This window comes from Bos indicus, chromosome 19 (assembly GCF_029378745.1).
Source record: "Bos indicus isolate NIAB-ARS_2022 breed Sahiwal x Tharparkar chromosome 19, NIAB-ARS_B.indTharparkar_mat_pri_1.0, whole genome shotgun sequence".
In the NCBI taxonomy this organism is placed as follows: Eukaryota; Metazoa; Chordata; class Mammalia; order Artiodactyla; family Bovidae; genus Bos; species Bos indicus.
The window spans coordinates 26,674,198-26,700,562 of NC_091778.1; the positions used below are offsets into that span (position 1 = coordinate 26,674,198).

General features: G+C 53.8%; 3 protein-coding genes across 4 annotated transcripts in view; 2 read left to right on the plus strand and 1 right to left on the minus strand.

Annotated features, from left to right (window-relative positions):
• The window catches only part of PITPNM3 (PITPNM family member 3), a 97,020-nt gene extending 90,786 nt beyond the window's left edge, over nt 1–6,234 (plus strand). The window contains exons 19-20 of the mRNA XM_070772885.1: nt 216–344; nt 2,039–6,234. Coding sequence (XP_070628986.1) covers nt 216–344; nt 2,039–2,341 — 432 coding nt within the window. The 3' untranslated portion in view covers nt 2,342–6,234. The remainder of the gene's footprint in view (nt 1–215; nt 345–2,038) is intronic.
• Nucleotides 6,235–6,398: 164 nt separating this feature from the next.
• PIMREG (PICALM interacting mitotic regulator) lies at nt 6,399–11,023 on the minus strand. Of its 2 annotated transcripts, none has more exons than XM_019982629.2 (6): nt 10,962–11,023; nt 10,098–10,427; nt 8,661–8,956; nt 8,073–8,168; nt 7,405–7,454; nt 6,399–7,030 (listed from the first exon to the last, which is right to left on the minus strand). In XM_019982629.2, the coding sequence occupies exons 2-5, from the start codon at nt 10,389–10,391 to the stop codon at nt 7,421–7,423; spliced, it is 720 nt and encodes a 239-aa protein (XP_019838188.2). In that variant the 5' UTR covers nt 10,392–10,427; nt 10,962–11,023; the 3' UTR covers nt 6,399–7,030; nt 7,405–7,420. The 2 variants fall into 2 exon arrangements, with proteins under 2 accessions (XP_019838188.2, XP_019838187.2); XM_019982628.2 differs by having other exon boundaries at nt 6,399–7,069.
• Nucleotides 11,024–16,761: 5,738 nt separating this feature from the next.
• AIPL1 (aryl hydrocarbon receptor interacting protein like 1) lies at nt 16,762–26,133 on the plus strand. Its single transcript, XM_019982627.2, has 6 exons — nt 16,762–16,857; nt 17,595–17,774; nt 22,770–22,958; nt 23,987–24,163; nt 24,270–24,411; nt 25,931–26,133. Exons 1-6 carry the CDS (start codon nt 16,762–16,764, stop codon nt 26,131–26,133), a joined length of 987 nt encoding a protein of 328 aa, XP_019838186.2.
• The last annotated feature ends 232 nt before the right edge of the window (nt 26,134–26,365 follow it).

Consider the following 26,365-nt stretch of genomic DNA (forward strand, 5'->3'; position numbering starts at 1 on the left):
TGTATCTCCTCCATCTCCACTGATGGATGAGAATGGTGAGGTTTAGGAAGGGGAGGCCACTGCAGAGGGTGGCCCCTGATGCAAGGTGGACCCGTGACCTGGAGTCTGTCTGTGTGCAGAAAAGGGCCCCCCACCAGTGCTCCCCGGGGGGACATCTAGGAATCCTTCGTGGCGGATGCGCTGCCCCTGCCCCCATCAGCTGCCCTGTATTTCAGTGTTTCATCAAAATCAGCGCAGCCTACGGCTCCACGAAGGACATCTCCGTCTACAGCGTGCTGGGCCTGCCGCCCTCCCAGATCTTCATTGTGGGCCGGCCCACCAAGAAGTACCAAACCCAGTGCCAGGTGGGTGGAGGTGGGGGTGTGGGGCTGGTAGAAGCAGAGAGGGGGAGAAGGTGGTTTATTCCGTTTTTGTTCATTCAGTCATCTGTTCGTTCTTTCACTTGCTCATTCATTCATTCGACAAACACAACTGGGTACCTGTGCAGGGTGTAGGTGGACTCGGATGTCACGTCATCTAGTCTAGAAGGGGAGGTGGAAAAACTAGCCAACAACGACAGTGCAGTGTGGCAATAGCCATAAAGAATGGCAGGGGAGACAGAGAATTGTGGGCCCTAAAGAGGAGCAGCTAAACCTGACTCAGGGACAAGGTTGATTTTTTGAAAGTTGGAAGGGGTTGTCTGTGAAGGGCCTGAGCTTGGATGAGCCTTTATGACAGAGGCAGCAGCAAAAGGAAGGGTCAGGAGGTGGCAGAGCAAGTGTATATTCTGGGAACTGACTGCAAGTGACTCAGCTTGGCTGAGGGTGATGCGGGAGGGAGCCGGAGCAGGGTTTGGTGTGGTGCATGGCGGACGGCCTGTGTGTCTTGCCAAAGTTGGGACTGGATGGCTGTGGAGGGGGTTCATGATTCAGAGAGATCCCTCAGGCTGTGGTTGGAGGGAGCATCAGAGGAAGGGAAGAGGGGAGGGGAGCAACGGCAGGGTGGCAGCAGGGCAGTGAAGGCCTACGGTTTGAGAGGCACTTCTAAAGCAGGATGGATTGGATTTGGTAACGAAGGGATCAGATTCTCAGGATGGGAGAAACGGAATGTCAAGGCTGGCCCTTGGTTTCTGACCTGGGCAACCAGGTGCGCGTGTGCTAAGTTGCTTCAGTCGTGTTTGACTCTTTGCAACCCCATGCACCGTAGCCCGCCAGGCTCCTCTGTTCACAGGATTCTCCAGGCAAGAATACTGGAGTGGGTTGCTATACCCTTCTCCAGGGGATCTTCCCGACCCAGGGATTGAACCCCCGTCTCTTACATCTCCTGCACTGGCAGGCAGGTTCTTTACCACTAGTGCCACCTGGGAAGCCCTGGGCAACCAGGCAGGTAGTACCATTACTGGGATTGAGAAGCAGGTGATTGATGGGAAGGTGATAATGATCTCTTTGTACCATGTTGAATGGAGGTGCTTGAGAGTGAGCATCAGGTGGAAGGGCAGAGATGGTGGGACCTCAGAGTGGGGACTGTTAGAGTAGGGCTTCTTAACTCTAACCTGCACACGGATGACCTGGGGAGCTTGTTTAAATGCAGATTCAGATTCCTAGGCGTGGGGTGGGGCCTGACAGTCTGCCTGTCAAAGGTCCAGGTCCTGCTGATGCTGGTGCTCCACGGCCCACACTTTGAGTAGCAAGGTTCTGCAGGCCCAGCAGAAGGGATTGGCCAGGAGGGCCACTGTGGGGACCAGGAAAACATCAGTGAAGTTCCCTGGGGTAGAAGCTGGAGGAGGGGAGAGACTTACCTTTGGGGGACCTTAGTGAAAGTGACAAGGATGAGAGAGCTTCAGGAATCCAGGAAATCCCAGGTGTGTCCCGTGGGTCAGACCGAAGCACTCAGTTGTACCAAGCCAGACAGGGAGCCTCTAAGAGTAATGAGCAACCTGGGTCGGGGAGAAGCTGGGTGCTCCAGGGAAGGGGCGATGTTGGGGCTGGTGGGGGCGGGGGTTGGAGACTGGACCAGGGCCCGCCTGCCCGCGCTGTCCTGACGCCTGTCCCCTCCGCAGTTCCTGAGCGAGGGCTACGCGGCGCACTTGGCGGCGCTGGAGGCTGGCCACCGCTCGCGCCCCAAGAAGAACAGCTCGCGCATGATCCTACGCAAGGGCAGCTTCGGCCTCCACGCGCAGCCTGACTTCCTGCGGAAGCGCAACCACCTGCGCCGGACCATGTCGGTTCAGCAGCCCGACCCGCCCGCCAACCCCAAGCCCGAGCGGGCCCAGAGCCAGCCCGAGTCCGACAAGGACCACGAGCGGCCCCTGCCCGCGCTCAGCTGGGCGCGCGGGCCCCCCAAGTTCGAGTCGGTGCCCTGAGGGCCGGGCGGTGCAGCAGAGCAAGGTCGTGGGGGGCCCACCAGGGCTGCCTGCGGGGACGGGAGGGGCTGCCTTGTCCCCGGCAGACACAGGCTGTTTCCTGCTTTTTCCCTCCCGTGTCTGTCCAGCAAAGTGTCCAACCAGCGAGGCGGGAGGGACCCTGCCTGGCCTTGGCGGGGAGGCTCCCTGGGCGGCAAAGGGGTGAGATCCAGGGGTCTCAATGCAGTCGCTGCTGCTCCCCTACGCCTGCAAGGCAAGCCCCAGTCAGGGTGGATGTCTGTGTAACCCCCGGGGGCAGGCTTGCCTGGAGCCCGAGTGTTTGACAAAGTCGACCATCTCTCTGAGTTCCGGAGGCTTGGGCAGTGATGGTTGGCAGGCCCTAAACGGAGGCGCCCCCCAATCAGGGACCAATAGCCGCTGGCAAGTGCAGCTTCTTGGTTGCCTGCTGGGGTGAGGGGAGAGGGGCAAGTGGCATTTGTGCCCGCCCCCTGGCTACGTCCCAGGTCACCATCCTGGGCCTGGCTCGCCTGTGGCCAAGTGGCCACTATCTGGGAGTGAGATGATGTCCAGTAGGTTCATCCTATGTTTGAGCTGTCTGTCCAAAGACGGTTGGGGGCGGGGTCTGGTGCTGACGGTCTGTCCTCCTGCAGCTGTCTATGGTCCCCCCTTTCTTGTCCTCTGTATCCTTGCCTTTCTCCCAGGGCCCTGGAGGACAGTCCTGCCTCTTCCCGGAGTCCTGCCCTGGTGCCCTCCGCCGTGAGGCTGCGGCCCTGGGCTGTGGCCTAGCTGGGCTGGCTGAGAACCCTTGAGCCTGTTGCTTGCCCTCGCTGGGCCCTGCCTTCCTTCTGTAATTGGAGGGGTCTCCCCAGCTGAGATCGTGGGGCGCTTTTGACTCCTAGCCTGTCCTGCACTTCTGCCCTCTGCGGCTTTTCAGGCCTAAGAGCCCTTCAGAGTGCCCAGTGATCTATACCCTCCCCGCCGACTGAGAGAGGGGCTCTGGGGGCCCACCACTTCCAAGGAAGCCCCTCTGCGGGGGTTGCTGGGAAAGGGGGTCCCTGCTCCGTGGAGATGTTGCTTTGCACTGATGCCCAAACCTGGCGTCCCAGGAACAGACACATCTCCCCGCAGGCCCTGGCCTGGCTCCTCCTCCCCAGCTCGGCTCAGAGTGATTTCTCCCCTTGGCTCCTGGAAGGTAGACAGCTGAGGTCCCAGAGCTCCGGGGGTTCATGTAATTTTGGCTCAAACTGTTGTGTTCTCTGCCCTTCCCCCGGCCATTCAGCTTGGTTTGATGCCTATAACCTCCTCTTGGGTCGTCCCTTGAGGTTGGCAGGGCTTGGCTCTTCTGGGGTTCCCTCAAATTCTGCCCAGGCCTTCCTGCTGCTGAGCCCCTGGCCAGGGCATTGGTCCCCTGCACTTCTCCTGCTTCCTGGCCCAGACCCACGCCTGCCGTGTGGGGTGCTTCCCGGGCCGCCTCCGAGTCCCTCCGGGCTGTCGCTGAGGCTAGTCCAGCTCTTTTAGCCGGGCTCTGTGTCGGGGGCTGGGCTGCCCCGGGGCCCAGACGTCTGTTCGCCCAGCAGGCACCTGTTTTGCTTGGTGTTGCTTCTGCTGTCTACCTCTCGCAGCTCCCATGTGGCCAGGGTCCTCCCCAGTGGCGGCTGCTGGTGGGGGCAACTGGCCCTGCTGTTGTGAATCACCTGGCACACTCGACGCCCCTCTGGGGCTGGAGGGGTCCGGGCTCCCAGCCCCCACCCTTGCTCTACGAGAACTGTGTCTTCTGCAGCTCCACTTCCAGCGCTGCATCTGCACCCAAACCCAGAGCTGCTGGCAAGTCTGTCGGGGAAGGGTGATCACCCCCAGCTTCTTCTCTGGTCCTGCCTTTGGTGGTTCACGACAGGCCCATCCCTCCTTTAACATTTTACCCTTCTTGGCTCTCCATTGGGCACCAGCTCCTATGGCATAGTCACCCCAAAGCCAATCTCTCCCCTCCTTTCCAAAATAGACCCTGAATTAAACTCGGGCAGAGCTAGTCTGCTTCTCTGAAATCCATCTCCTTTTTGCAAAAGCCACTGATGTATTACTCTCAAGTGATGAAATAATTAGCGTGAGATACTTTTCCCCCAGCTAGAGTACCTCTACCCCTTTTTTTTCTGAGAACCCCAGCCTGGGAGCAAGAGAGGCTGGGACCCTGAAGAATTTGGAGTGTGGGGGAACACGATTCTGTGGTTGTGGGGGTCAGAGCTGGGACGTGAGCCCCAGCAGAGGGCCCGCACCCTTTCCTTTCCAGAGCTCCGGTTTGAGGCTCTGATGACTTGCAGCTTGATATGGAAGGTGTACAATGAGGTATTCTGAACACAGTGTTTTGGGAGCTGCAGTTGGTGTGTGTAAATGTGTGTACGTGGGGTTCTGTATAGTGATCAGACTCGTTTCAGTACTGCTTTCATGGCAACTCTGTAACCAGTATGCACTTTCTCTGCTAGTGGTTTGTTTGATTTTTGTCCATCCAGTTGAGTTGGAGAAAAACAAAGAACCAACTTGTGTTCTCTGGAGGGGTTGCCGCTGCCTCTCCTGGAGTAGTTCTGTGACCCCCAATCCGGCTGTTTCCTAGAGAATCCTTCCAGCTCCTGGTGTGCCTGCTCCCAGGGGCTGGGAAACAGATCTTCCTGCCTGACCAAAGCTCCTTGTTTCTTGCGTGGCATGTTTGTTCTTCCTAGTCCGGGGGGCTATCCCGATAGATGGCCTGCCTGCTGCCTTCCCCTGCCTTCGCCCTGTTGGGGGTTCAGGGTGCATCTGTAGCCAGGGCCTGCTCTTCCAGCCTCATGGCATTTTTCTAAAGATCTCAACTCCTCTCTTAGGCTCCGCAACAGATACATTGAAAAAAAAAAAAAAGTTGGACTCTTTCCTGCACTTGGGTAAATGGCCCTCCAGTCTGGGTGCTGGGCCACAGAAAATAAACAATTTTGAACCCCAGTATTCCAGACATTACTGGGGGTGGGCTCTAGGAAAGGGGGGAGGCTGGATCTCATGGTTTTTAAACTGTACTTTTATCACTTTGGAGCCCAGAACCACGCCCCGGAAGTGCCCTGCAGATGAAACATGGCGCCAGTGTTTCAGTGGAAGCCGGACCCCGAGGCATGTGGAAATGGGTCCCGAGGTGGTGCCGGTTGTGCGGGGACACTCACCCACCCAGCCCAGGTGCAGCTCTGCCTGCGGAGCCTCAACTTGACCCCGCCTTAAATGACCAACCTTCCTGCCGAATCCCCGGGGGGTTGGGGTGCCAAGTGCTCTGGAAACCTACTCTCTTTTGGCTCAGCCAAAGGAAACGTCCCCTCCCCTTCCCCTGACCCCGGGCATGGGGGAACTTTCTTAAAAATCCTAAGTAGTGTTCAGTCCAAGCAGCGAGGCATGGCCTGGGTCCTTGACTCCTGGCTGAGAAACCAACAGGGTGATTGGGGAAAAAAAAAAAAAAAATCAAGAGTTTGTCCCCCACCCTCATGCACAGAAGGAGAGGCAGGTGACATCAAGGAGGGGTGGGACCGTAGGGCGGCCGGCTGGTGGGGACTCCTGCCCTCGGACCCCGCTGTCCTTTTCTGTTTGTTTACTTGGTGATGGCAGCCCGTCGGATCTTGTCTGTCTGACTGTTTCTAAGTGTGCAACTCGCAGTATTATTTGTGGTGGATGGTTCTGTGGTGAAAAAGATTTATTCTATTTCTCATGGCTGCCTTGTACAAAATCCATTAGAAAAGAAAATGTAAAATATGAGATTTCTAACAAGACAAAAACAGCACTATGAAGTTAAAAAGATTTTTACAACTGGTCTTGATTTTGATGTGAGCTGGTTTTTAACTCTCAAATGTTGTCACTTAAATAAAAACCTTATTTGCCTTTAAAACATACCTTGCTCTGGACTAAGCCGAGACCTTTCTCGTTGCTCGTGTTCCCCCTGATCTGGGGGCAGGCTGGCTCAGAGTTGGGGTGGGTGATGGTGACAAAGCCAGGTCCCAGACCTATTGCCCAGAGTGGTGTGGGGGGTAGCGATGACAGCAAACAGATGCCAGCTACAGAAAGAGTCTTTATTATGAAAAACCAGTGTGATCCAGGAAAGTCACACACTGGCTTCTTTCTAATAAAATGACAAAGCAGATTTCTTAAATAATTTACAAAGGGCAGAAATCGCTACTGAATAGTGTGTGCCCTCTACGCCCACAGTGCCCTGTGCTGAGAATGAGAATAGGTCCCTGTGGACCCAGGATCTGGGGCCTGGAAACCTCTCCCACCCCTCCTTCTGGGGTTCTTGTGTGGGAAGTAGGGCTAAATCTGGGTTCTCAAGAGCCCCCGCACTGGTGATAATATGGTCTGACTCTTTGTAGACCCCACTCCTGGATACATAGCTCAGGCTCTCAAATATTACCTGCCATCTGCACTTCACGTTACAAACGAAGCAACTGTAAAGCTCATACGTGGGTTGAGTTCCTAAGCCCCAAAGGGAAGTAGAATGAATGGTTCCCCCCACCCCTCCGAGATCTCCCTGAGTCGCTTGCAGGCTGTGGCAGGTGGTCCCTGGCGGGCCGGGAGGTGGCTGAAGCAGGAAAGCAGAGGACCCCAAGCAGCCCCCACCTGGGGCTTTGTGAGTCAGGTCCTTGTTTGTGGCAGCTCAGGGGCATCACCAGCAACTCCCGGGAGGTGTGGATCCTGAGTGTGAGGGCATGGTGGTCAGCTATGGCTTGCTTCCTGCAAGACAGAGCTCCTTCATACCCCAGGGGAAATGGGAACACCAGAGACTGCCCCCCCACCAAATGAGGTTCTGGAAGGTGGTTGTGGCTGTTGGGGGTGCCCCGCGTGTGCTCCATCAATGATGGGCTCAGTGAGGTTAGCCACAGCCCTGGCTCCCAGCAGATCAGAGGATTTGCATGCTTTCGGCTCTGTGGGGCCCATCAACTCTACATCTTTTTCCAGCAAAGACTCAGTTCCAGATATGCCTACGAGCTCATGGAAGAAAAGGAGAAGGAGGAGGAGGGCGAGAGAGAAGAAAGCTCTGAGAAAGAGGCTTGGAAGGAGGGCATTACCTGAAGGGTGCTGTCCTCAGTCTCGGATGAGAGAAACAGTCATGTCGCCACTAGAGATGGGAGAGCGGTGGGGACAGTGCTGCTGTCTGTCCTGGGTGCTTCAGGCTCCGAGGGGCCCTCCCCACCCAGGCTAGACAAGACCAGACCTGGCAGTGTGGTGGGTACACGGCCCACTTGGCATGTAGTCAGCGCCAGCGGGGACCCACCTCAGAGCCTATCACAGCCACGTACGTATGACCCCAGTTAGGGCAGCTCCAGGCGCAGGTGCTGCCCCAGGACAGGGTCCTAAGCAGACAGACCAGGCATTTCACAGCAGCCACGTCACTTTCCCCAGTTCCAGGGTGGGCATGGTGGAGAGGAACCATGGAGAGTGAGTGGTGGAAGAAGGGTGGATCTTTCAGGAACCAGGTACCCCGTCACATGTGATAGACACATTTTGGGGCCCAGGGCCCGGGGGGCCACATCCATCCAGGTGTGTCCTTAACTACCACCCCAACCTAAATATTTGATCAAGGAGGAGACCAGGGCATGTTGCAGAGGCTCAGAGAGGGAGAGAGATTGTTAGACTCACACAGCAGAGTCTGAACAAGAGACCTGCCTAAAAAAGTGGGCTGGCTCGCAGGGGACTCTCCTGGCCATGTCCTTTGAAGCACGGTAAGCTGGCTCACCTGTCCTCCGCTACGATGGCCTCCTCTAGCTCTTGGGACACCTTTTGGAGATGCCGGATTCCTGCCCCCACAGGCTCCAGGTCACTGTCAGACTCACTGGACAGAAGGAAAAGCCATGCGTATCAGTCACTAGCTGGAAACCTGTGGCAGGAGCCTATTCTAACCCAGCACTGGGACCTGGTGTACAGGCCCCAGAGATGACCATGTGGGCTGGGAACTGATCATCCCAGACCCCCATTCTAGGAAGTGTTGTCAGAGGGGCTTGGAGCAGATGGCAGAGAACAGCTGGAGGCCATTGTCAAGGGTAGATGATCCTGCAGATAGGTGAGCATCCACCCACTGACCCTGCCAGGTGGCTTCAAAAACTTTTGGTGGAGCTTGGATGACTGTGATAGTCTTAGAGTTAAGCTTGCCTCTTCCTTTGGCAGGTGGGGAAACTCAGGCCCAGAAGGACCTCCCCAGGTCCCCCATAGTGGGGCGCAGAGCTGAGCCAGAGCATGGATGTGGCTCAGCTCAGGGTGTCCTGAAGGTGCTCAGCAGCCCCCAGGGCCCAGTTAGTATTTGAAGGGCAGGCACTACCCCACTCACCTAGGGGAGCAGAGGGGCTCTGCCGAGGAGTAGGGGCTCCGGAAGGCAGCCTCCCTTCTGGACCGTCGCCAAGGGTGGGCACGGGAGCTCATCTGGACAGAGAGGCGGTGGTACTCTTTCTCCCAGGGGCCCAGGGTTGAGTGGGCAGGGGCGGCCACAGATAGCCGGGTGCTCCTCTGGCTCAGGCTGTGAGCTGGGGGGCTACTGCCCTTCTGGGCCCCTCTCTTCCTCCTCCTGGCTTTCACCTGGGTTTCCACCAGCCACTTGGTGCCACTTTGGCAGGACTCCTGGATCCTCTGTGACATGGAAAAGTCAGTGTGGACAAGCCAGGAGTGAGCTACCTGATTCCTCAGGGCATCCCCCAACCCCTCAGCCCACCAGCTGGTCCTACAGATCCAGGCAGCCTTTAGGCTCAGAGTGAAGGATGCGAATGAGTCCATGAGGCCACAGGTCCATGGCAGGGACCCAGCTTAGGCCCCCAGGGATAAGTGCATGGGCAGCAGCAGAACCTCTCTGGCTCATGGAGCCTGCTGCTGCTAAGTCACTTCAGTCGTGTCCGACTCTGTGTAACCCCATAGACGGCAGCCCAAGCCTGCATTGGTCTAAATCCAAACCCTCTTTCTGGACAGACTCAAAGGGGAGGACCGGGGGAGACCACACCTACCCCCAGGAGACAGTGAAATAATTCTAAACATGTTTGGCACACACCCTACCTTCTCACGCCCTGCCTTGCTCTCTGTCCTCCAGCCATACCCAGACTAAGTTCCTGCCAGTTCTCTGCAGCATCTTGCTCTCCTTCAACCCTGGGCCTGGACTATTTCACCTGTCTTGTACACTCCTCTTACCTCCTCATACCTCCCCTTTCCTGGGGGAATTCCATGGAGTCACCTCCTCCAGGAAGCCTTCACTGACTAAGCTTGTTTTTGGTGTTCCCCCACCATTAGCCCTTTGCATGCAATTTCCTCTCACAGTATAACTCTATCATCTTGTCTTGTGATGTTCTGTTTCCTCCACAACACTGTTTTCATTCACTCATTCAGCTATTTGTTGAGCATCTACTGTGTGCCATGGCGCTAGTGGTAAAGAAACTGCCTGCCAATGCAGAAGAGATAGGAGACATGGGCTTGATCCCTGGATTGGGAAGGTCCCCTGGAGGAGGGCATGGCAACCCACCCCGGTATTCTTGCCTAGAGAATCCCATGTACAGAGGAGCCTGGTGAGCTACAGTCCATAGGGTAACAAAGAGTCAGACATGACTGAAGCGACTTAGCATGCATGCACTACTGTGTACCAGGAATTGTTTGGAGAGCTGGGGACACAGTAATAAATCAAGGACCCTGTCTTCACAGAGTCTCTATTCTTGGGGGCTCTTTGGGGGCAGCCATTTTTCCACATCAAGGAAGCCCTACATCCATACCTGGACATGGTCGGCATTACCTGGGACATGGCACCCAAGGTGCTCTTAGCTGAGCGAGCTGCAGCCTGGAGGCCCTGCTGCCCTGGCTCTGGGGTTTCCAGGCGTTTCCAGGAGGGGCCCACCCCGAGGTTGAGGCTGACTGCTCTCAGGGGCAGCCGTCTCTGGAACTGTCTGCACAGGGAGCCCAGGGCCCCGCTGGAGGTGTCCGGGTGGCCGGCTACAGGCTGCAGGGCCTCGCTCTCCTCCAACCGCTCCTGGTTCTGGAGAGACCTCCGACGCAGGGAAGCCCCCACAGCTGGCCATCGAGAAGCCATCTGACTGTTCAAGAGTCTGTTCTGTTCCCACAGACCCTGGGGAGGAGATCAATGGGAGATCAGCAGGGTATCCCCCATCCCACTCCCAGGATCCAGTGAGACACCGGGTACCAAAGGAAGAGATTCCTGTCCTGGGGCCCATGGGGTGGGGCGCTTGTCAACCGTGGGTGCAGGAAAGAGGAATTCTTCCTAGAAGTGAGGTCAGCGAGGCCCGGGAGAGGGCAGAGTCTGAACAAGTCCGGCCAGCAAGGCGTCCCTTGCTGTGAGTGTCTGGATTAACTGTCTTTTCATCCCAGCCTACTTTCCGTTATCTGCCTCAGGCTGGGAGGGAGGCAGTCAGGACCCGCCGGCCTTCGCTGAGCCTCAGCACTTGGCCCAAGGCTGGACTAGGGACTCTTTCACGAGCTCGCCCTAACCCAACGCGCGGAGGTGGGCTGACCAGACACCCCGATGTCCATCCGGCTATACCAAGAAGCCCCACATGCCGTGCCCGTCCTAACTAGAGGTCCCCACCCCACCTGCTCCCGTCCCTTCTGAACAGAACCCCACCACGCCCCGGCCCGCACTCACCCAACAGCTCCCGAGGCTGACCAGACGACGAGCATAGCCGCTCCTCGCCCATCCAGTCGATTTGAAACACCGCGCGGATCCGCCCCCCTGGTCCTGTCCTCACAGCTGATTGGCTCCGTCCCCGCCTCGCGGCCACGCCAGGGATCCGATTGGCTCCTACGCCAGTGGCTGTGAATCCTGCTCTCGGATTGGCCCGGCCGTCCCCATTCATTTTCTGGAGGCCCGCTGGGCAGGGAGCCGGGCTTAGAGGACCCTTTGTATCTACGGGCCCGCCCGAGTTTCCTGCAGAATCCGTAGCCCGCGCCGGCTCAGCCCCGGCGCCATCTACTGACGCTCGGTCTCGGGCCACTGACCCCATCCTTAACTTTATAAAGGGTTCTGGCTGGCCTGACTGGGCGGGGCGAGGCGGGGTCCCCGGCTCCTAAGAGTCCCTCCTATCCTGCCTGAAGGTCTCAGTGGTTTTGTCAGAAAGAGCCTGGGCTGGGAACTCGGAGCCTTGGGTTGCTGTGGAAATTTTGTTTCCAACTTTCCTCATGACCCTCTGCCTTCCTGAGACTGTCCTTCAGTTCACCAAACTTGCCACCCGCACGGATCCCCAGGAAAACCCATCCTGGAAGAGGGGACAGATTGAGTGCACCTCCCCAGCCCCCTACCCCCACTCCAAGTACGCCCCCCACCCCTGTCCCACTGACCATCCCCTCTATCCAGCTGAGTGCCTCCCTCCTTCCCTTTAGCATCCAAGCTAAAAAATTCACCATTTAGAAAGCCCCCATCCCCCCTCCCCCTCAAAGTAGTCCCTACTCCGTTTCCTCACTGCCTTCCTCACCTGGAACCTGCCCCCCCCCAAATAAAACCCCCCCATTCCCGAGTTTCAACTTATGGGTCCCTTGAAGGTCAGTCCTTAACCCTGTTATTCACCTCTGGGTCATCTCCCCCACACCCTGGTAAAGGGACTCTCCCCATGGGAGGAGACCGATTCAAACGAGTCACTTACTATGCACCTGGCCGTGGTGCAGTGATTAAAGAATCTGCCTGTCAATGCAGGAGAGGAGGGAGACATGGGTTCGATCTTTGGGTTGGGAGGATCCCCTGGAGAAGAGAATGGCAACCCACTCCAGTATTCTTGCCTAGAAAATTCCAGGGACAGAGCAGCCTGGAGGGCTACAGTCTATGCAGTCCTAAAGAGTTGGACTGGAGAAGGAAATGACAACCCACTCCAGTATTCTTGCCTGGAGAATCCCATGGACATAAGAGCCTGGCAGGCTATAGTCTATGGAGTCGCAAGAGTGGGACACAACTGAGCAGCTAAGCACAGCACAGAGTTGGACACAGCTGAGCACACGCACCTGTGCACTATGCACCAGGTACTAATTTCCAAGCACTTTACAGGAGGGACTCAAGAGCCCCTCGCTGCAGCCTAGGACTAGATGAGGAAATGGAGGTGTGGGGAGGTCGGGTCAATTTTCCTGTTTATATGCAGCAAGGATTCAAACTCTGTCACCCTGGGACCAGGGTCCATGAGCCTCTCCAGCATAGCACATGGCCTCTCCTCAGGCTGCACCTCTCCCCACAGTTGTACCCAACCAGCACCTGGCTCCCCTTCTCCTCCTGGGTGCGGTGGGCACCTTAAACCAACATGCTCCAACAAGGTCACGCTGGTGTCTCTCAACCCCCCTTTTCTCCTTCCTCATTCCCCTCACCTGTCCTTCCAATTATTTACTTGTGTCTGATAGATTAAGCTCTGTGCTGACAATGATCCACAAAGGTGAACCAAATGGGTGAACTAACTTGGTGAACTAGCTCAAACCTGGTATGTGGGGGAAAGACAGACATGGATGAGTCAAATAACAAATCCTCAATTCATCAAAGAGAATTATGACACAAAAATTATGTCACTTAAAGCTGAGACCTACAGAATGAGTTCACCAAGCAAAGAACGTGTGTGTGTGTGTGTATGTGTGTATTTGGGGGTGGGGATCTTCTCCCACAAAGAACATCATGTCTGGGGGGCCAAGGACTCAGGTGAGACCCGCCCCCCCCCCCCCAGCCCCCAGCACACATACCTATGTGTAACTGAAACAAAATCTTCCTGAAACAATACTTGACAATGTGTGGGGTGCTTTGACATAATTTCTATTCAGTATTTAATTTTTTGAAAATGCTGGTGACAACTTGCTGCATTTGTTTTTCAGTGGTTCACTAAGAGTTCCGAGCTGTGGTTTGAAAAACCCTGCTCTGTTCTGCATGTTCAACTTCTTCCCCAGTTGAGTTGTTTCCAAAGCATCTGAAGTGTTTGTTCCCACACTTCTGGTATGCTTGTTGAATTTGTTATTGTAATTAGGGAATTTCATTCATGTCCTCTTCCAGTGAAAGATGAAGGGGAAAAGAAAGAGTTATTATTTTTCTGGAAACTAAGCTGAATGTGTGTGAAAGACTCAGGGAAGATGACGCACTTGGAAACAAAGCCTCTCAAATTAGATTGTCTTTCACCATTGTCCATCCACGCCTGTCTGCCTGTCCCAGTGCCTGGCACGTACATCATGGGCACTGATACAATAGCTTATATGTGTCAAGCCCTTACATGTGTGTGCTAAGTGCATTTCCTTTTCTTAATCTTCCTTAATCCTCACAGCAACACTATGAAGTAGGAGCTATTTTTATTCCCATTACACATGACAAAACTGAGATTCAGACAGGTGAGGTGTCTCGCCCAAGAGGGAACAGAGAGTGGAGCTGCAACTTAAATCCTGGAGATCTGACTCTGAAACCTGAATTCCTAACCTTGGGTTCCATGGCCTCCTCAAGTGTCAGGACGGAGGTGGTGATGCCCCAGAGGCCCTCCCTGCTTGGAGCTTTTGGTCCCCCTCCCTCATCTCCATGACTGACAGGGCAGGTGAAGGAGAGCAGTCTCCATGGCAATAAAAGAAGGAAGAAACATTTTCTTCTGAATGAGGAGCCTCTCTCATTGCCTTTCGAGGAGGGTGGAGTGTAGGAGTGTAGGAGTGGAAAGGAGGATGTACGGAGGGGAGCAGGCTCCCAGGGAAGGAGTGGTGGGTGCAGGGGCTCTTGGTCCTCCTTGCAAGAACTAAAAACCAGTCCGTGGTCCAAGGCTGAGGTTTTCTAGGTCCAGCTCCATCCATGACTCTTGGGGAGGAGGTTGGAGGAAGAGAAGGAGCTCCAGCCTTGCCCTGCCCTAAGGGCTCCCTGTCCAACAGAGTACTTTCTCCAGTAAACTTGACCTCCTAGAATTGCCAGTGTGTTGGAAGAAGCAGATGTTAAACTGTGTTAAATGTCATGAATGTGAGATGCTAGGAGATGATGAAAGGATATAAAAGGAATTGGGGGTCGGGCAGGTTTCCCTTAGCATATGGTGTTTTAGCTGAGGAGTTAGGGGGCAAAACAGAAGAGTTTTTCCAACAGAGGGGTCTATTTTGGGAGGCCAGAGTGCCATCAAGTTCCAGGAGTAGAGGAAGGCCAAGTAAGATGGAGAGGCTAGGGGCTGGGTGGCAGGAGGCAGGGCTGGCAGGATCCTATAGGCCGGGGAAGGAGCTTAGAATTTATCCTGATGGCAGTAGGGAGCCTTTGCTGAATTTTCAGAGGGAACTGGGATTATTAGAGTTCTGTTTTTATGAAGCCCATTTAGAGGTTAGTTTGGGGGCCAAGCAGGGACTGGGGTCCATCTAGAGGCTATGGCCTGAGCACCTCTTTCTTCTCAGAAGTGAAATGGAAACCTCTGGCATCAGCTTCAACAGCCCCTTCCCCTCACATCCCCCAGTCTGACCAGCCATGGGCCAAATCTGTGAGTTGGACCCCTGGGTGTGTGTGCCTTTTTTCCCAACTGTGTTGCTTGGCATGCATGCTCTTAGTTTCTCAAGGGATCAAACTTTGTGCCCCCTGAAGTGGAAGCGCAGAGTTCCCACCGCTGGACAATGGGGAAATCCTCACATGTGCCTTTCGACTCTCTGCAAAACAACTGAAGCAGAGGGAGAGAGCGAGCAGTGCAAGACCCAGTTAGAACTTTTTCTTCTGCTGTGAATGATATCAGGGACAGAAAATGCCTAAAATGTAAAGCCTAGTAGCATGAATACTTATGAACCGCCCCCCCTCCACCATGTAACCATCAGCTGGGTGAAGAAACAGAACGCTGCTGAGACCCCAGAAGCAACCCCTGCCCCTGCTCTCTGGCCTCCCTCCCTTGACTTTTACGGAAATCTCTTTGATTTTCCTTTGTAGTTTTACCGTCTAAATACCCATCTCACCTCCTTTGCAGGCGGACTGCTTTAGGTTGCTGTGTAGCTGCAGAAAGAATGGAACGGAAAAGAAGGGCCACTGCCTTACCCCCACTCCACCTTAACTCCTGCCCCTAGAGAAGGACGAAGCTGGGCCCACGGGAGGAGGGGAAGATTCTGAGCACTGAGGGATGGGTTCTGGAGGGGTGACTGGGCTGCCCCAGGCTGGGTTCATGGCCCAGACCGGCTGACCCAGGTTTGGCCTCCTGTATGCCAGTGGTTTCTCACGGCAGTCAAAACTTTTAAGGGTTCTGGGTTTTTTGGGTCCCACTCACTCCCTAGGGGGAGGCTTCTCAATTTCATAGAGAGGGAGGTGGGAGAGGTTGATTTTCCCATTTGGGAAAAAAAGGAGACAGGATGGGTGATACCCAAGGCCACATGGTCAGAGAATAAGAAGGGGGATCAACCCTCTGAACGCAGCTCTTGGGCTCCTAGTGCCATCTTCTCATCTCTCTCATCCTGTTGCCTGTCAGCCTCTGGTCAAGAAGAGAAAGCCTTTTGCTGCTCCGGGTCCTCTCACCCTCAAGGCCTGGGGGAGCCAAGGCATAAGAACCTAAATTGACCACAAGGTGGCGCCAAACACCATGTCTTCACATCATTTCTCACTTTTAAACCCTAAATGCTGGGAATAAGCTCTGTCTGGGTTCCAGGGTACAGGGCTGAGACCCTCCCAAGGGAACGAGACCGCCCACTGCCCCCAGCCAGACCTTGTAGGGGGACAGGAGCAGGGCTGGTGGGGGTGCCTCAACTTCCTCAAATGGCCCCCTTCTCTTTTAGGGCTCTCCCAAACCTGGTGGCTCAGAAGGTAAAGAATCCGCTTGCCATGTGGGAGACCTAGGTTTGATTCCTGGGTTGGGAAGATCCCCTGGAGGAGGAAATGGCAGTCCACTTCAGTATTCTTGCCTGGAGAATCCCCATGGACAGAGGAGCATGGCAGGCTATAGTCCATAGGGTCGCAAAGAGTCAGACACAACTGAGCTGCTGAGAACAGCACAGCAGCCAGAAACCTGCCTGCCCTTCCCTCTGGCCACTATGTTACATCCGCTGGTGGGCAGATCTTGGGGAGGAGAGGGAAATAGGAAAGGGGAAATAGGACTGCAAAGGCTGCAAGGCCCCGGCCTGGGCTCCAAAGCGACCAAGAGTCTGAGACAGGGTCCCAAGTTCAGACAGGGCAAAGGGGGTTTCTGGTCCCCTGTTCTTTCCTCCTGACCTGTGATCTCTCTCCTGCTCATTCTTGACTGCCTGTCTTCAAAGCTCCAGCTGTCTTCCCTCCTTCTTGGGGTGGGCAGACAGAACAGAAGCTGAGGTGGTACTGGTGGATGTCAGGCAGGATCCCTGCCTCACTGCTAGAAGCAGAGGCTGGGGCAGAACCCAGGCTACCAGGAGTGGCCCCACCTTATTCCTCTTGTTCACACCCCGCCCAGCAGGGCAAATCCCCACCTCTTAGCCCTAAGTACCTTCCGCTAGCAGATTATCTCGGCTGGGCTGGACATCTCCCCACACCTGGAGCCATGGATGCCACTCTGCTCCTGAATGTGGAAGGGATCAAGAAAACCATTCTGCATGGGGGCACAGGGGACCTCCCCAACTTCATTACTGGAGCCCGAGTGAGTGAGACCCACCCCCTAGGCCACACAAAAATCCTTCTGCATTCTAGCTGGGTCACGGGGCACTGCAAACACCCTTCTTCTGCTTTGCCAACAAATGGCCAAGAGGTCCTTCCTGGAATTATCAGCCTCCATCCCCACCCTGGGCATCTCCATAGCTCTGGCTTGATGCCCATTTCCCGGGGTGTTTTTTTTTTTTTTTTTTAATATTTTTCTATTTGGCAGCACTGGGTCTTAGTTGCAGCATGTGAACTCTTAGGTTTTGCATGTGAGATCAAGTTCCCTGACCAGGTATTGAACCCAGGCCCCCTGCACTGGGAGGGTGGAGTCTTAGCCAGGACCGCTAGGGAAGTCCCCCAGGTGTTTTTGATATATTTCAAATTGAACTTCAGTGTGGAGTGAGGGTGGGACTTTGGGAATTTTCTGAAGTCCCGAATGTTGAATGAGAAGGAAGGGTATGCAGGGTCAGGGTGTTTGTCCGGGAGTCTCTGGTGGGTTTCCTGGATGACGGAGTGTCTGGGTCAGTGGCCTCAGATCTAGGGTGTATTGAAGGAAGGACCTCCTGACCTGCAGAGCTGTCTAGAGTGGGATGGGGTCCTTTAGGAGGGGGAGCACCGGCTGGGTGGGGATGCTGGTGGGAATTGAGCAAGGACGGCCCAGGGAGTCGGAGACATGGGCGGCTTCTGGGGGGCCTTGGGAGGTGGGTCTTGATCAGGGTCCACTCTCTTGGTGACCAGGTGACCTTTCATTTCCGAACCATGAAATGTGACGAGGAGCGGACGGTGATAGACGACAGCAAGCAGGTGGGCCACCCCATGCACATCATCATTGGGAACATGTTCAAGCTGGAGGTCTGGGAGATCTTGCTGACGTCCATGCGGGTCAGCGAGGTGGCCGAGTTTTGGTGCGACATCATCGTAAGTAGGCCCCGCCCATTTGCCACTGTACTGGCACGCCGGCTGTGTTTCAGGAAAGTGAGGGTAAAATGAAACTCTTTGGGGAAACTCTGCCTCCTCCTCCTCAGCCACTGTAATGATGAAGGTTGTTGTGTTTTAGTTGTTCAGTTGTGTCCGACTCTTTTGCAACCCCGTGAACTCCATGAGCCCGCCGGGCTCCTCTGTCCATGGAATTCCCAGGCAAGAATACTGGAGTGGGTTGCCATTTCCTTCTCCAAGGGATCTTCTTGACCCAGGGATCAAGCCCGTGTCTCCTGCATTGGCAGGGGGGTTCTTTACCACTGAGCCACCAGGGAAGTCCCAAGGTGGAGATGGATTCCCCCATAAGAACAGGTGATGCTAAAATGAGAATCGGTGTCAAGGCTGGCTGGTAGGATATGGGAGCAGGGCCTGCCTCACAGCCCTCACTTTTGTGCAGGATTATTGGATACTGGAGACTTTTGGCCACAGGTCACTTTTCTGCCCTCCTCTCCATTCCTACTGACGTTACAAACTTGTTTTCTCATGTAGGCACTCTTAACAATCACCCGGAGAAGGCAGTCTTCTTGGCCTTTGACCCAAATGGAAATGGCAAAGCTGACTGCCTTTAAACCAACATTTCTTGTGGAAACTTTCAAACTTATACAAAAGTCGACAAAAAGTATAATCAGATTCCAAATACGCATCATCCTATGCCGGGCACCATCAATCCATGGCCAGTCTTATTTCATCTAAGCCCATCCGCTTTCCTTCCTTATCCCATATGGTTAGAGCACATTTCAGACACCGTATCGTTTCACCTGTAAATACTATAATTTGTATCCTTCTCTAAAAAGAAAGATATTACAAATATAATCTCAATATCCTTATCATATTTTCAAAAAAATTCAACAATTTCTTAATGATATCTAATATCCAGTAACTTGACATTGTGGGCTTCCCTGGTGGCTTAGAATTCACCTGCAATGCAAGAGACATTGTGTGACCCTAGGGAAGCCCCTTTGCCCTGATAGCACTCTATCTCCTCATGTAGAAATGAACAAATCCTCATTTTAGGGGGCAGTTGTAAGGATTACATGATATCATGTATACTAGGGCAAATCATGGTATGGGGCAATTGAGAAGTGGGAGCTATTATTTTCACTAAGAAGCATTTTAGAGACTAACTCCCTTGATTCATTGATGAGGAAGTATAAGACTCAAAGAAGGAAAGTAGCTTGCTCTAGGTCAAACCATCTCGGAAACAGCATCAGGGATGGATCCCTGGTTCCCTCTTTGTACAGTATCCCTTTTTGGCTACTATGGTTATTAGACAGGCTGCAATGCCATTCTCTACCACAAGAATTCCTCTACCAAGGAATTATTCATTTCTTCATCAGTTAGCAAATATTCCAGGTCTCAGATGGTAAAGAACCCACCTGCCAATGCAGGAGATACAGGAGACCCAGATTTGATCCCTGGGTCGGGAAGATCCCCTGGAAGAGGAAATGGCAACCCATTCCAGTATTCTTGCCTGGAGAATCCCACGGACAGAGGAGCCTGGAGGGCTACGGTCCATGGGGTCACCAAGAGTCAGACAGGACTGAGCAACTAACACTTTCACTTTCACATTAGCAAATATTAGTTGAGCATCTTTATCCTGATGTTTTAATTTTTAAAAGATGGCTTATTTTTAACAAGTCTTCAGAAAATTGGCTTTTTTTGTGGTTTCAGTTAGTTTAAAATGGTATCTATTGACTTTGCTTACAAAGCTCCTGTACTTTTTTTAGACCTTTTCAGACTTTTTAGACCCATATGTGCTTGTCATTTAGGCCATATGTTAGACAAGCTTGGTCACCAACAAGGGCCCCTTCTCCATAGAATGCATGTTTGCTAATGTAGGAGTGTAGAGTGCAGAGAGCTGTCAATAAATTCTTGATTGGTTGATTGACCTGTTGTTTGCAGAACCACAAACTGCTGTTATTCCTGGAATGTGGGCTTGGTTCTTGGTTCCCTGTGGGGCCTGTGTTCTTTTGGCCACATCATGCACACAAGTGCCCTGCCCATCTCACAGGCTGGTCATTTTTACGCCACAAAGATTACTGGTTTTTCCAATAGCCCCGCCCCCCATCTTTTCCCGGTTCACAGCCACTATGATTTCGCATGTCCACATGCATGTGCACACACACACACACACACACTTCTCAGAGTTATTTTGTTGTAACTGTTGTTTACTCACTAGGAAGTGTCTGACTCTTTTGTGACCCCATGGACTGTAGCCCTCCAGGCTCCTCTGTCTATGGGATTTCCCAGGCAAGAATACTGGAGTGGGTTGCCATTTCCTTCTCCAGGAGATCTTCCCAACCCGGGGATTGAACCTGTGTCTCCTGCATTGGCAGGTGGATTCTCTATACCACTGAGCCACTGGGGCAGCCCAGAGTTATGTACTCACCTACATATTCATCTTTTATCCACTTTTCTATCCATTCACTCATTCAGGCATCAATTTATCCATCCTTCCCTTCAACCAATTACTCATAATCCATTCTTTCATCACTAAGCATCCAGCCTTCATCTATCTGTATGCCTATCTATCTGAAAACATTCAGTGGGTACCAGGTTTGGCCTGTGCTAGGTGTTAGGAATGAAACAGGCCAAATCCCCATCTCTCAAGGAACTTGAGTTCTGGACAAGAAGCAGACACCCTGGTAATTACAATGCAGGGCAGGTAGCACCATAATATAAATAAGGACAGAGGGATTTAGAGCCACGGGAGGGGAGTGACTAATTGCTTGAGGATCATAGCAGGAATTTCTCCAAGAAAATGACATCGATTTGGGTGTTGAAGGATGAATAGGAGTTCACCAGGCTTAGAAGTGGGGAGTGAGGTAGCATCCAGGCCAGGAATTGTGAAGAGGCAGGGGTGGTCAGGGGCTCTGACAGCTTCTGCCCTGAATTGCACTGCCTTCCCCTCCACCCAGGGAGCACACTGGTCTCTATGCTGAATTTTCTGCTGGTGCCCAGTCCAGTGAGGCCAGAGGTTGTGTGTGTGTGTGTGTGTGCGCACGCGTGTGTGTGCTCAGTTGCTCAGTCGTGTCCAACTCTTTGCAACCCTATGGACTGTAACCCACCAGGCTCCTCTGTCCATGGAATTTTCCAGGCAAGAATACAGGAGCATTGCCATTCCCTACTCCAGGAGATCTTCCTGACTCAGGGTTTGAACTCACGTCTCTTGAGTCTCCTGCATTGGCAGGCACATTTTTTACCACTGAGCTGCCTGGGAAACCCAAGGCCAGGGGTTACAAATGCAAATTCCACAGGGGCCAGGGACCCTGGGTGACTGAAGGTTATCTGCTCCATTCACAGGGGCAGATTCTCCTGATCTCCAACTGGATGGCTGCTGTGTGAAAGGGGCAGGTCTGGTGTGGCCAGAGTGTCTGAGTTTTGGACACAAACCAGAAATTTTCATTAGTCTGTGAACTCTCTCAATGCTTAAGTGTTGACGACTCATTAACACAAAACCCCCACCATGTGAAGGATGAAACGAAGTCAATCTGGGAGTTGAATGTGGCCTCTCGAGTGCCAGTTTGTAATCATCAGATAGTAATAGATAGAGCCCCTCAGACAGAACCAGGCTCTGGCCTTGAAGTCCCAGAGAGGGGCATGGTCCTGGGGTCCCCAGGCCAATCTCAGTGGAGGTGCTACGGAGATGGGTGTGGAGCCATGGAGTTCTGGCCTCTATACTTTTTCCTGGGATTTCTGCCCACTCCTGGTGGCATCCCACAGCCCAGCGTGCTGACTAGCATCCTGGTGGTGCTAGAGTGGTACTGGTCTGAGGTCTGGGCCTTGGTCTGAGGTCATGTCCAACCAGCTGCACAGCTGCAGGGTTGGCACTAACTGCTGACTTTCTGGGGAGCTCGCGGCTGTGTGCGTGGGCCAGGAGTGAGCTCTCCCTGCAGCAAGCTGTTCCCCGGGGGCCCTACACTCCCTTCATCCAGGCTTAATCTCAACAGGCTTAACTGCCATCTGGTCATCTTGCTCATGAGGACGCTGAAGCTACTCTGGGCTAATCCTGGCTGATGGGGGCGGGGCAGGGTGACCTTCATCTTCTTACTGGTGACTTGGAGACCAAGCTGAACCATTCCTGCTCCTTCACTTTTGGGGTGTCTCTTTACTGGAGTTGCCGTGCAGGAGGCTGAGATGGGCCATCTGAGGACCCGTTCCCAGGAGAGCAGTTCTTGGAGCTCGTCTGTGGGGCATCCTAGCTCACTGAGGACAAGCAGCTGATTTTCCTAGCCCATCTCCACCCCCCGAGGGTGGCCACCCAGTTCCTGTGCTGGGTGAGGTTGTGATGAACTGGCCTTACCTCAGCACCATCTCATTTAACCCCTGCAATAGACCCACTACCTGACTGGTGCAACCCAGGGGGCAGGAACTCAGGGGGCTGCAGTGATCCAGGCTCGCTGCCAATCAGCAGTGCCATCAGGACACCAACCTGGCCCTCAAGGACTTGGAACCCTGGTCCTTCCACTACTTTCCATGCTGCCCTCCCTGTGAGTCACAGGCTCCATGGACTCAGGGTCTCCTTGGGAGAGAAGCCTGTTAGAGTCGACCACAAGGGCTGGCAAGAGGCAGCCTAGCATTTTGGCTACAGCATGGACCCCAGAGCTGGGTTTGCATCCTGACTCTGTCATTTGCTAGCTGTGTGACCTTAAACAAATCACCTACCCTCTCTGGGCTCTAGTTCCCACATCTATAAAATAGGGAGGATAATAGTGCCCCTCTCATAGGGTCATCTGAAGGATTAAAAGTACTAACGGTGTAGAGCACTCTGCATTCAGGTAGCTGCAGTAATTAGATGAGTAGTAACAGCCATGGGACAAGTGTGTGTGTGTGGGGTAGAGGTCCTGCTCTGGGAGGGGCCCAGAGTGGGGCTCTCTGTGGCCCAGCTGGCTCTGAGCAGACAGGCTGATACTATCTGCCCACCTTTCCCCATAGCACACAGGGGTCTACCCCATCCTGTCCCGGAGCCTGCGGCAGATGGCGGAGGGTAAGGACCCCACGGAGTGGCACGTGCACACGTGTGGCTTGGCCAACATGTTCGCTTACCACACGCTGGGCTACGAGGATCTGGATGAGCTGCAGAAGGAGCCTCAGCCACTGATCTTCATAATCGAGTTGCTGCAGGTGTGACCCTAGGGTGTGGGAGGTGGGGTAGGGACGGTCCCTGCATCAGAGAACAACTGGAGCCAGTGGGCATCAAGGGAACCCAGTCCCATGGGTCACTGGACATCACCCAGATCCTATTTAGAAAACCAGAAAGGGTTCCTAAACCACGGGAGAACTGGAATTGGACCCTCCCACTCCACCAAAAAAACATCCTTTGCCTTTTCCAAAGGAAAAGCCCCTTTGAGACCCATTTTAAAAAATGTTATTCTTTTTCTTTTTGGAGGCATTTTATTTCTGTTGGTTATCTACTTCCTTTTCCCCTCAAAAGTTTAGAATTATATTCTCAGCCCCAGTCCCTGTGGTTTGTGGGTTCCGATCTGGTTTTCCAATAGTGGGAGAACTGCATGGAACCATCCATACCATCTCCCTCGGACCTCAGTGTGACTGATGGTCCCTGTCTGTGGGGTGGTGGGAGAGCATCAAACCAGAGCAGGACTCAGCTAGTGGCCAAGGTTGAGGTTCAGCCTGAGGGTTACATGGGTGAGTACAAATAAATAAGAGAATTGCATCAACAAGGGACCTTTTCAGGGTCTGCTTGAACAGTTGCACAGCTTGTGCACTGCACAAGACCATGGCCTCTAAGGTGCTCATTAGAGACAATATATATTTGTGATTTTATAATGATAATTTTCCAGTAGATGGCAATAAAGTGTCTTGTTCTAACAAAATGAGTGTCATGGCAATTTTCTGAATATTATCAGTAAAGTGTGTTGACATATTACCTTTTCTTACTTTGCACAAAGGCTCTGATTTAGGGTAAAGCCATGGTGGTGGGGAGGCGGCGCTTGCTTCCTTTCCCTGTTTGCCTGTGTTTGGTCAGCAAGCATGGTTCTGCCCACCAATCCTCACTGTGGAAAATGCAAAGCTGACTTTAGCCAGATGTTCTGGGTCCACTGTCTCTGGTCCCTTGCAGGGGAAAGGGCCTGCCCTACTGGGCTGCGGGCACCCAGGGTCCCTGTGTCACTGACCTGCAGCTCTTGGAGCAGGTCGAGGCCCCGAGCCAGTACCAGAGGGAGACCTGGAACCTGAATAACCAGGAGAAGATGCAGGCGGTGCCCATCCTCCATGGAGAAGGAAACCGGCTCTTCAAGCTGGGCCGCTACGAGGAGGCCTCCAACAAGTACCAGGAAGCCATCGTCTGCCTGAGGAACCTGCAGACCAAGGTGGGAGGCTGCCTGCCAGTGGGGATGGGAAGTGGGGTGCGCTGGCCATGGCGGTGGTGGGGAATGGTGGGGGCGCGGCGGAAGCAGAGCTTTCTCCACCGGACAGGAGAAACCCTGGGAGGTGCAGTGGCTGAAGCTGGAGAAGATGATCAACACCCTGATCCTGAACTACTGCCAGTGTCTGCTGAAGAAGGAGGAGTACTACGAGGTGCTGGAACACACTAGTGACATCCTCCGGCATCACCCAGGTGGGCGGGGCGGGGCGGGGCTGTGTGGGCGGGGCGGGACGGTGTAGGCGGGGCAGGGGTCCAATCTTGCCCACGGGTCCGAAGTCACATGCACAGACCTTCGTCGCTATCTCTTCTGACCCGGTCAAGACATCAAATCTTCCAAGCCTATAACGGTATCACAGGTGATGGATGAACGGTGCTTTGTGGTGTTGTGGGAGGTTATTTTATTTTACAGTGAATTAGGAGAAGGCAATGGCACCCCCACTCCAGTACTCTTGCCTGGAAAATCCCATGGATGGAGGAGCCTGGTAGGCTGCAGTCCATGGGATCGCTAAGAGTCGAACATGACTGAGCGACTTCACTTTCACTTTTCACTTTCATGCATTGGAGGAGAAGGAAATGGCACCACTCCAGTGTTCTTGCCTGGAGAATCCCAGGGACCGGGGAGCCTGATGGGCTGCCGTCTATGGGGCTTCACAGAGTCGGACACGACTGAAGCGACTTAGCAGCAGCAGCAGCAGGACAAATAAAAGTCACCAAACCTGTGTGGAGCAGTCAGTGGGTTTTAAAAGGGGGGACAATCAGTATAGAGAACAATATTAAGTACATCCTAGTAAACTCCAAGAGTTGGTGATGGACAGGGAGGCCTGGCGTGCTGTGGTTCATGGGGTCGCAAAGAGTCGGACACGACTGAGACTGAACTGAACTGAGTGAGTGCCGAAGAATTGGTGCTTTTGAATTGGTGTTGGAGAAAACTCTTGAGAGTCCCTTGGACTGCAAGGAGATCCAACCAGTCTATGCTAAAGGAAATCAGTCCTGATTGTTTATTGGAAGGACTGATGTTGAAGCTGAAACTCCAATACTTTGGCCACCTAATGCAAACAGCTGACTCATTTGAAAAGACCCTGATGCTGGGAAAGGTTTAAGGCAGGAGGAGAAGGGGAAGACAGAGGATGAGATGGTTGGATGACATCACCGACTCAATGGACATGAGTTTGAGTAAACTCCAGCAGCTGGTGATGGACAGGGAAGCCTGGGTGCTGCAGTCCATGGGGTCACAAAGAGTCAGATATGACTGAGTGATTGAACTGAACTGAACTGATTATCTGTGGTGGGGGGGATATGGCAATATTTGTGAAGACGATGTTTGAAGAACGTTACAGGATCACTTACCTTGCGCCACACACTTCTCTGCATTTCTTTCTCTTAATTCTCATAATGACCGTGATAAACAGGTTTAGGGATAGGACCTGGAGCTTGCATCATTTGGGGAGCCTCTATAAGAAAAGACTTAAAAAGTTGTGAATGTAAAATTAGTTACTGGGTCTTGGAAGGGTCCGTGGGAAGGGAGTGGGTACTGCGATTATTATCGTCATCCATATTTTATAGTGGAGGGGCTGGGCTCCGGAGGTACAGAGAGGTTAAGGGTCATCATGGCCAAGGTTAAAGGTTGCGCTAGCTGGTGAAGCCCAGCCGCTTGTCGGGTGAGGGCTGCCTCCTGGGCCAGGCGGCGGATACAGCAGGATCTTCCCCACAGGCATCGTGAAGGCCTACTATGTGAGGGCCCGGGCTCACGCCGAGGTGTGGAATGAGGCGGAGGCCAAGGCGGATCTGGAGAAAGTGCTGGAGCTGGAGCCGTCCATGCGGAAGGCGGTGCAGAGGGAGCTGAGGCTGCTGGAGAACCGGCTGGAGGAGAAACGCGAGGAGGAGCGACTGCGCTGCCGGAACATGCTGGGCTAGTGCGCAGGCGCCAAGCCTCCTGCCTCCGCCCCCCGCCCCTCCACCCGCCCCCATCCCCGACCTCCACCCGCGCCCCCACTTCCCCGCGACCTCTACCTGCCCCTCCCTCCAGCCTCCCCATCCCGCCATCTCACTGTCCCCCTGCACTCCCAGTCCAACAGCAGGGTACTGAACATTTCTGGTGCAGTTGGTCAGGATTTTGGTGTCAGTTTTTCAACTTTTACATTAATTT

Bases quoted from the DNA above. Each gene is read 5' to 3' on its own strand.
- PIMREG (XM_019982629.2), bottom strand. From the start codon at position 10,391: ATGGCTTCTCGATGGCCAGCTGTGGGGGCTTCCCTGCGTCGGAGGTCT. The intron at 8,169-8,660 runs GTGAGTGGGGTA...CCTTCTGTCCAG, and splicing joins GAGCCCCTCTGCTCCCCTAG to TGAGTCTGACAGTGACCTGG. The intron at 7,455-8,072 runs GTGAGCCAGCTT...TCCCATCTCTAG, and splicing joins GCCATCGTAGCGGAGGACAG to TGGCGACATGACTGTTTCTC.
- AIPL1 (XM_019982627.2), top strand. From the start codon at position 16,762: ATGGATGCCACTCTGCTCCTGAATGTGGAAGGGATCAAGAAAACCATT. The intron at 17,775-22,769 runs GTAAGTAGGCCC...CTTTCCCCATAG, and splicing joins AGTTTTGGTGCGACATCATC to CACACAGGGGTCTACCCCAT. The intron at 24,412-25,930 runs GTGGGCGGGGCG...TCTTCCCCACAG, and splicing joins CATCCTCCGGCATCACCCAG to GCATCGTGAAGGCCTACTAT.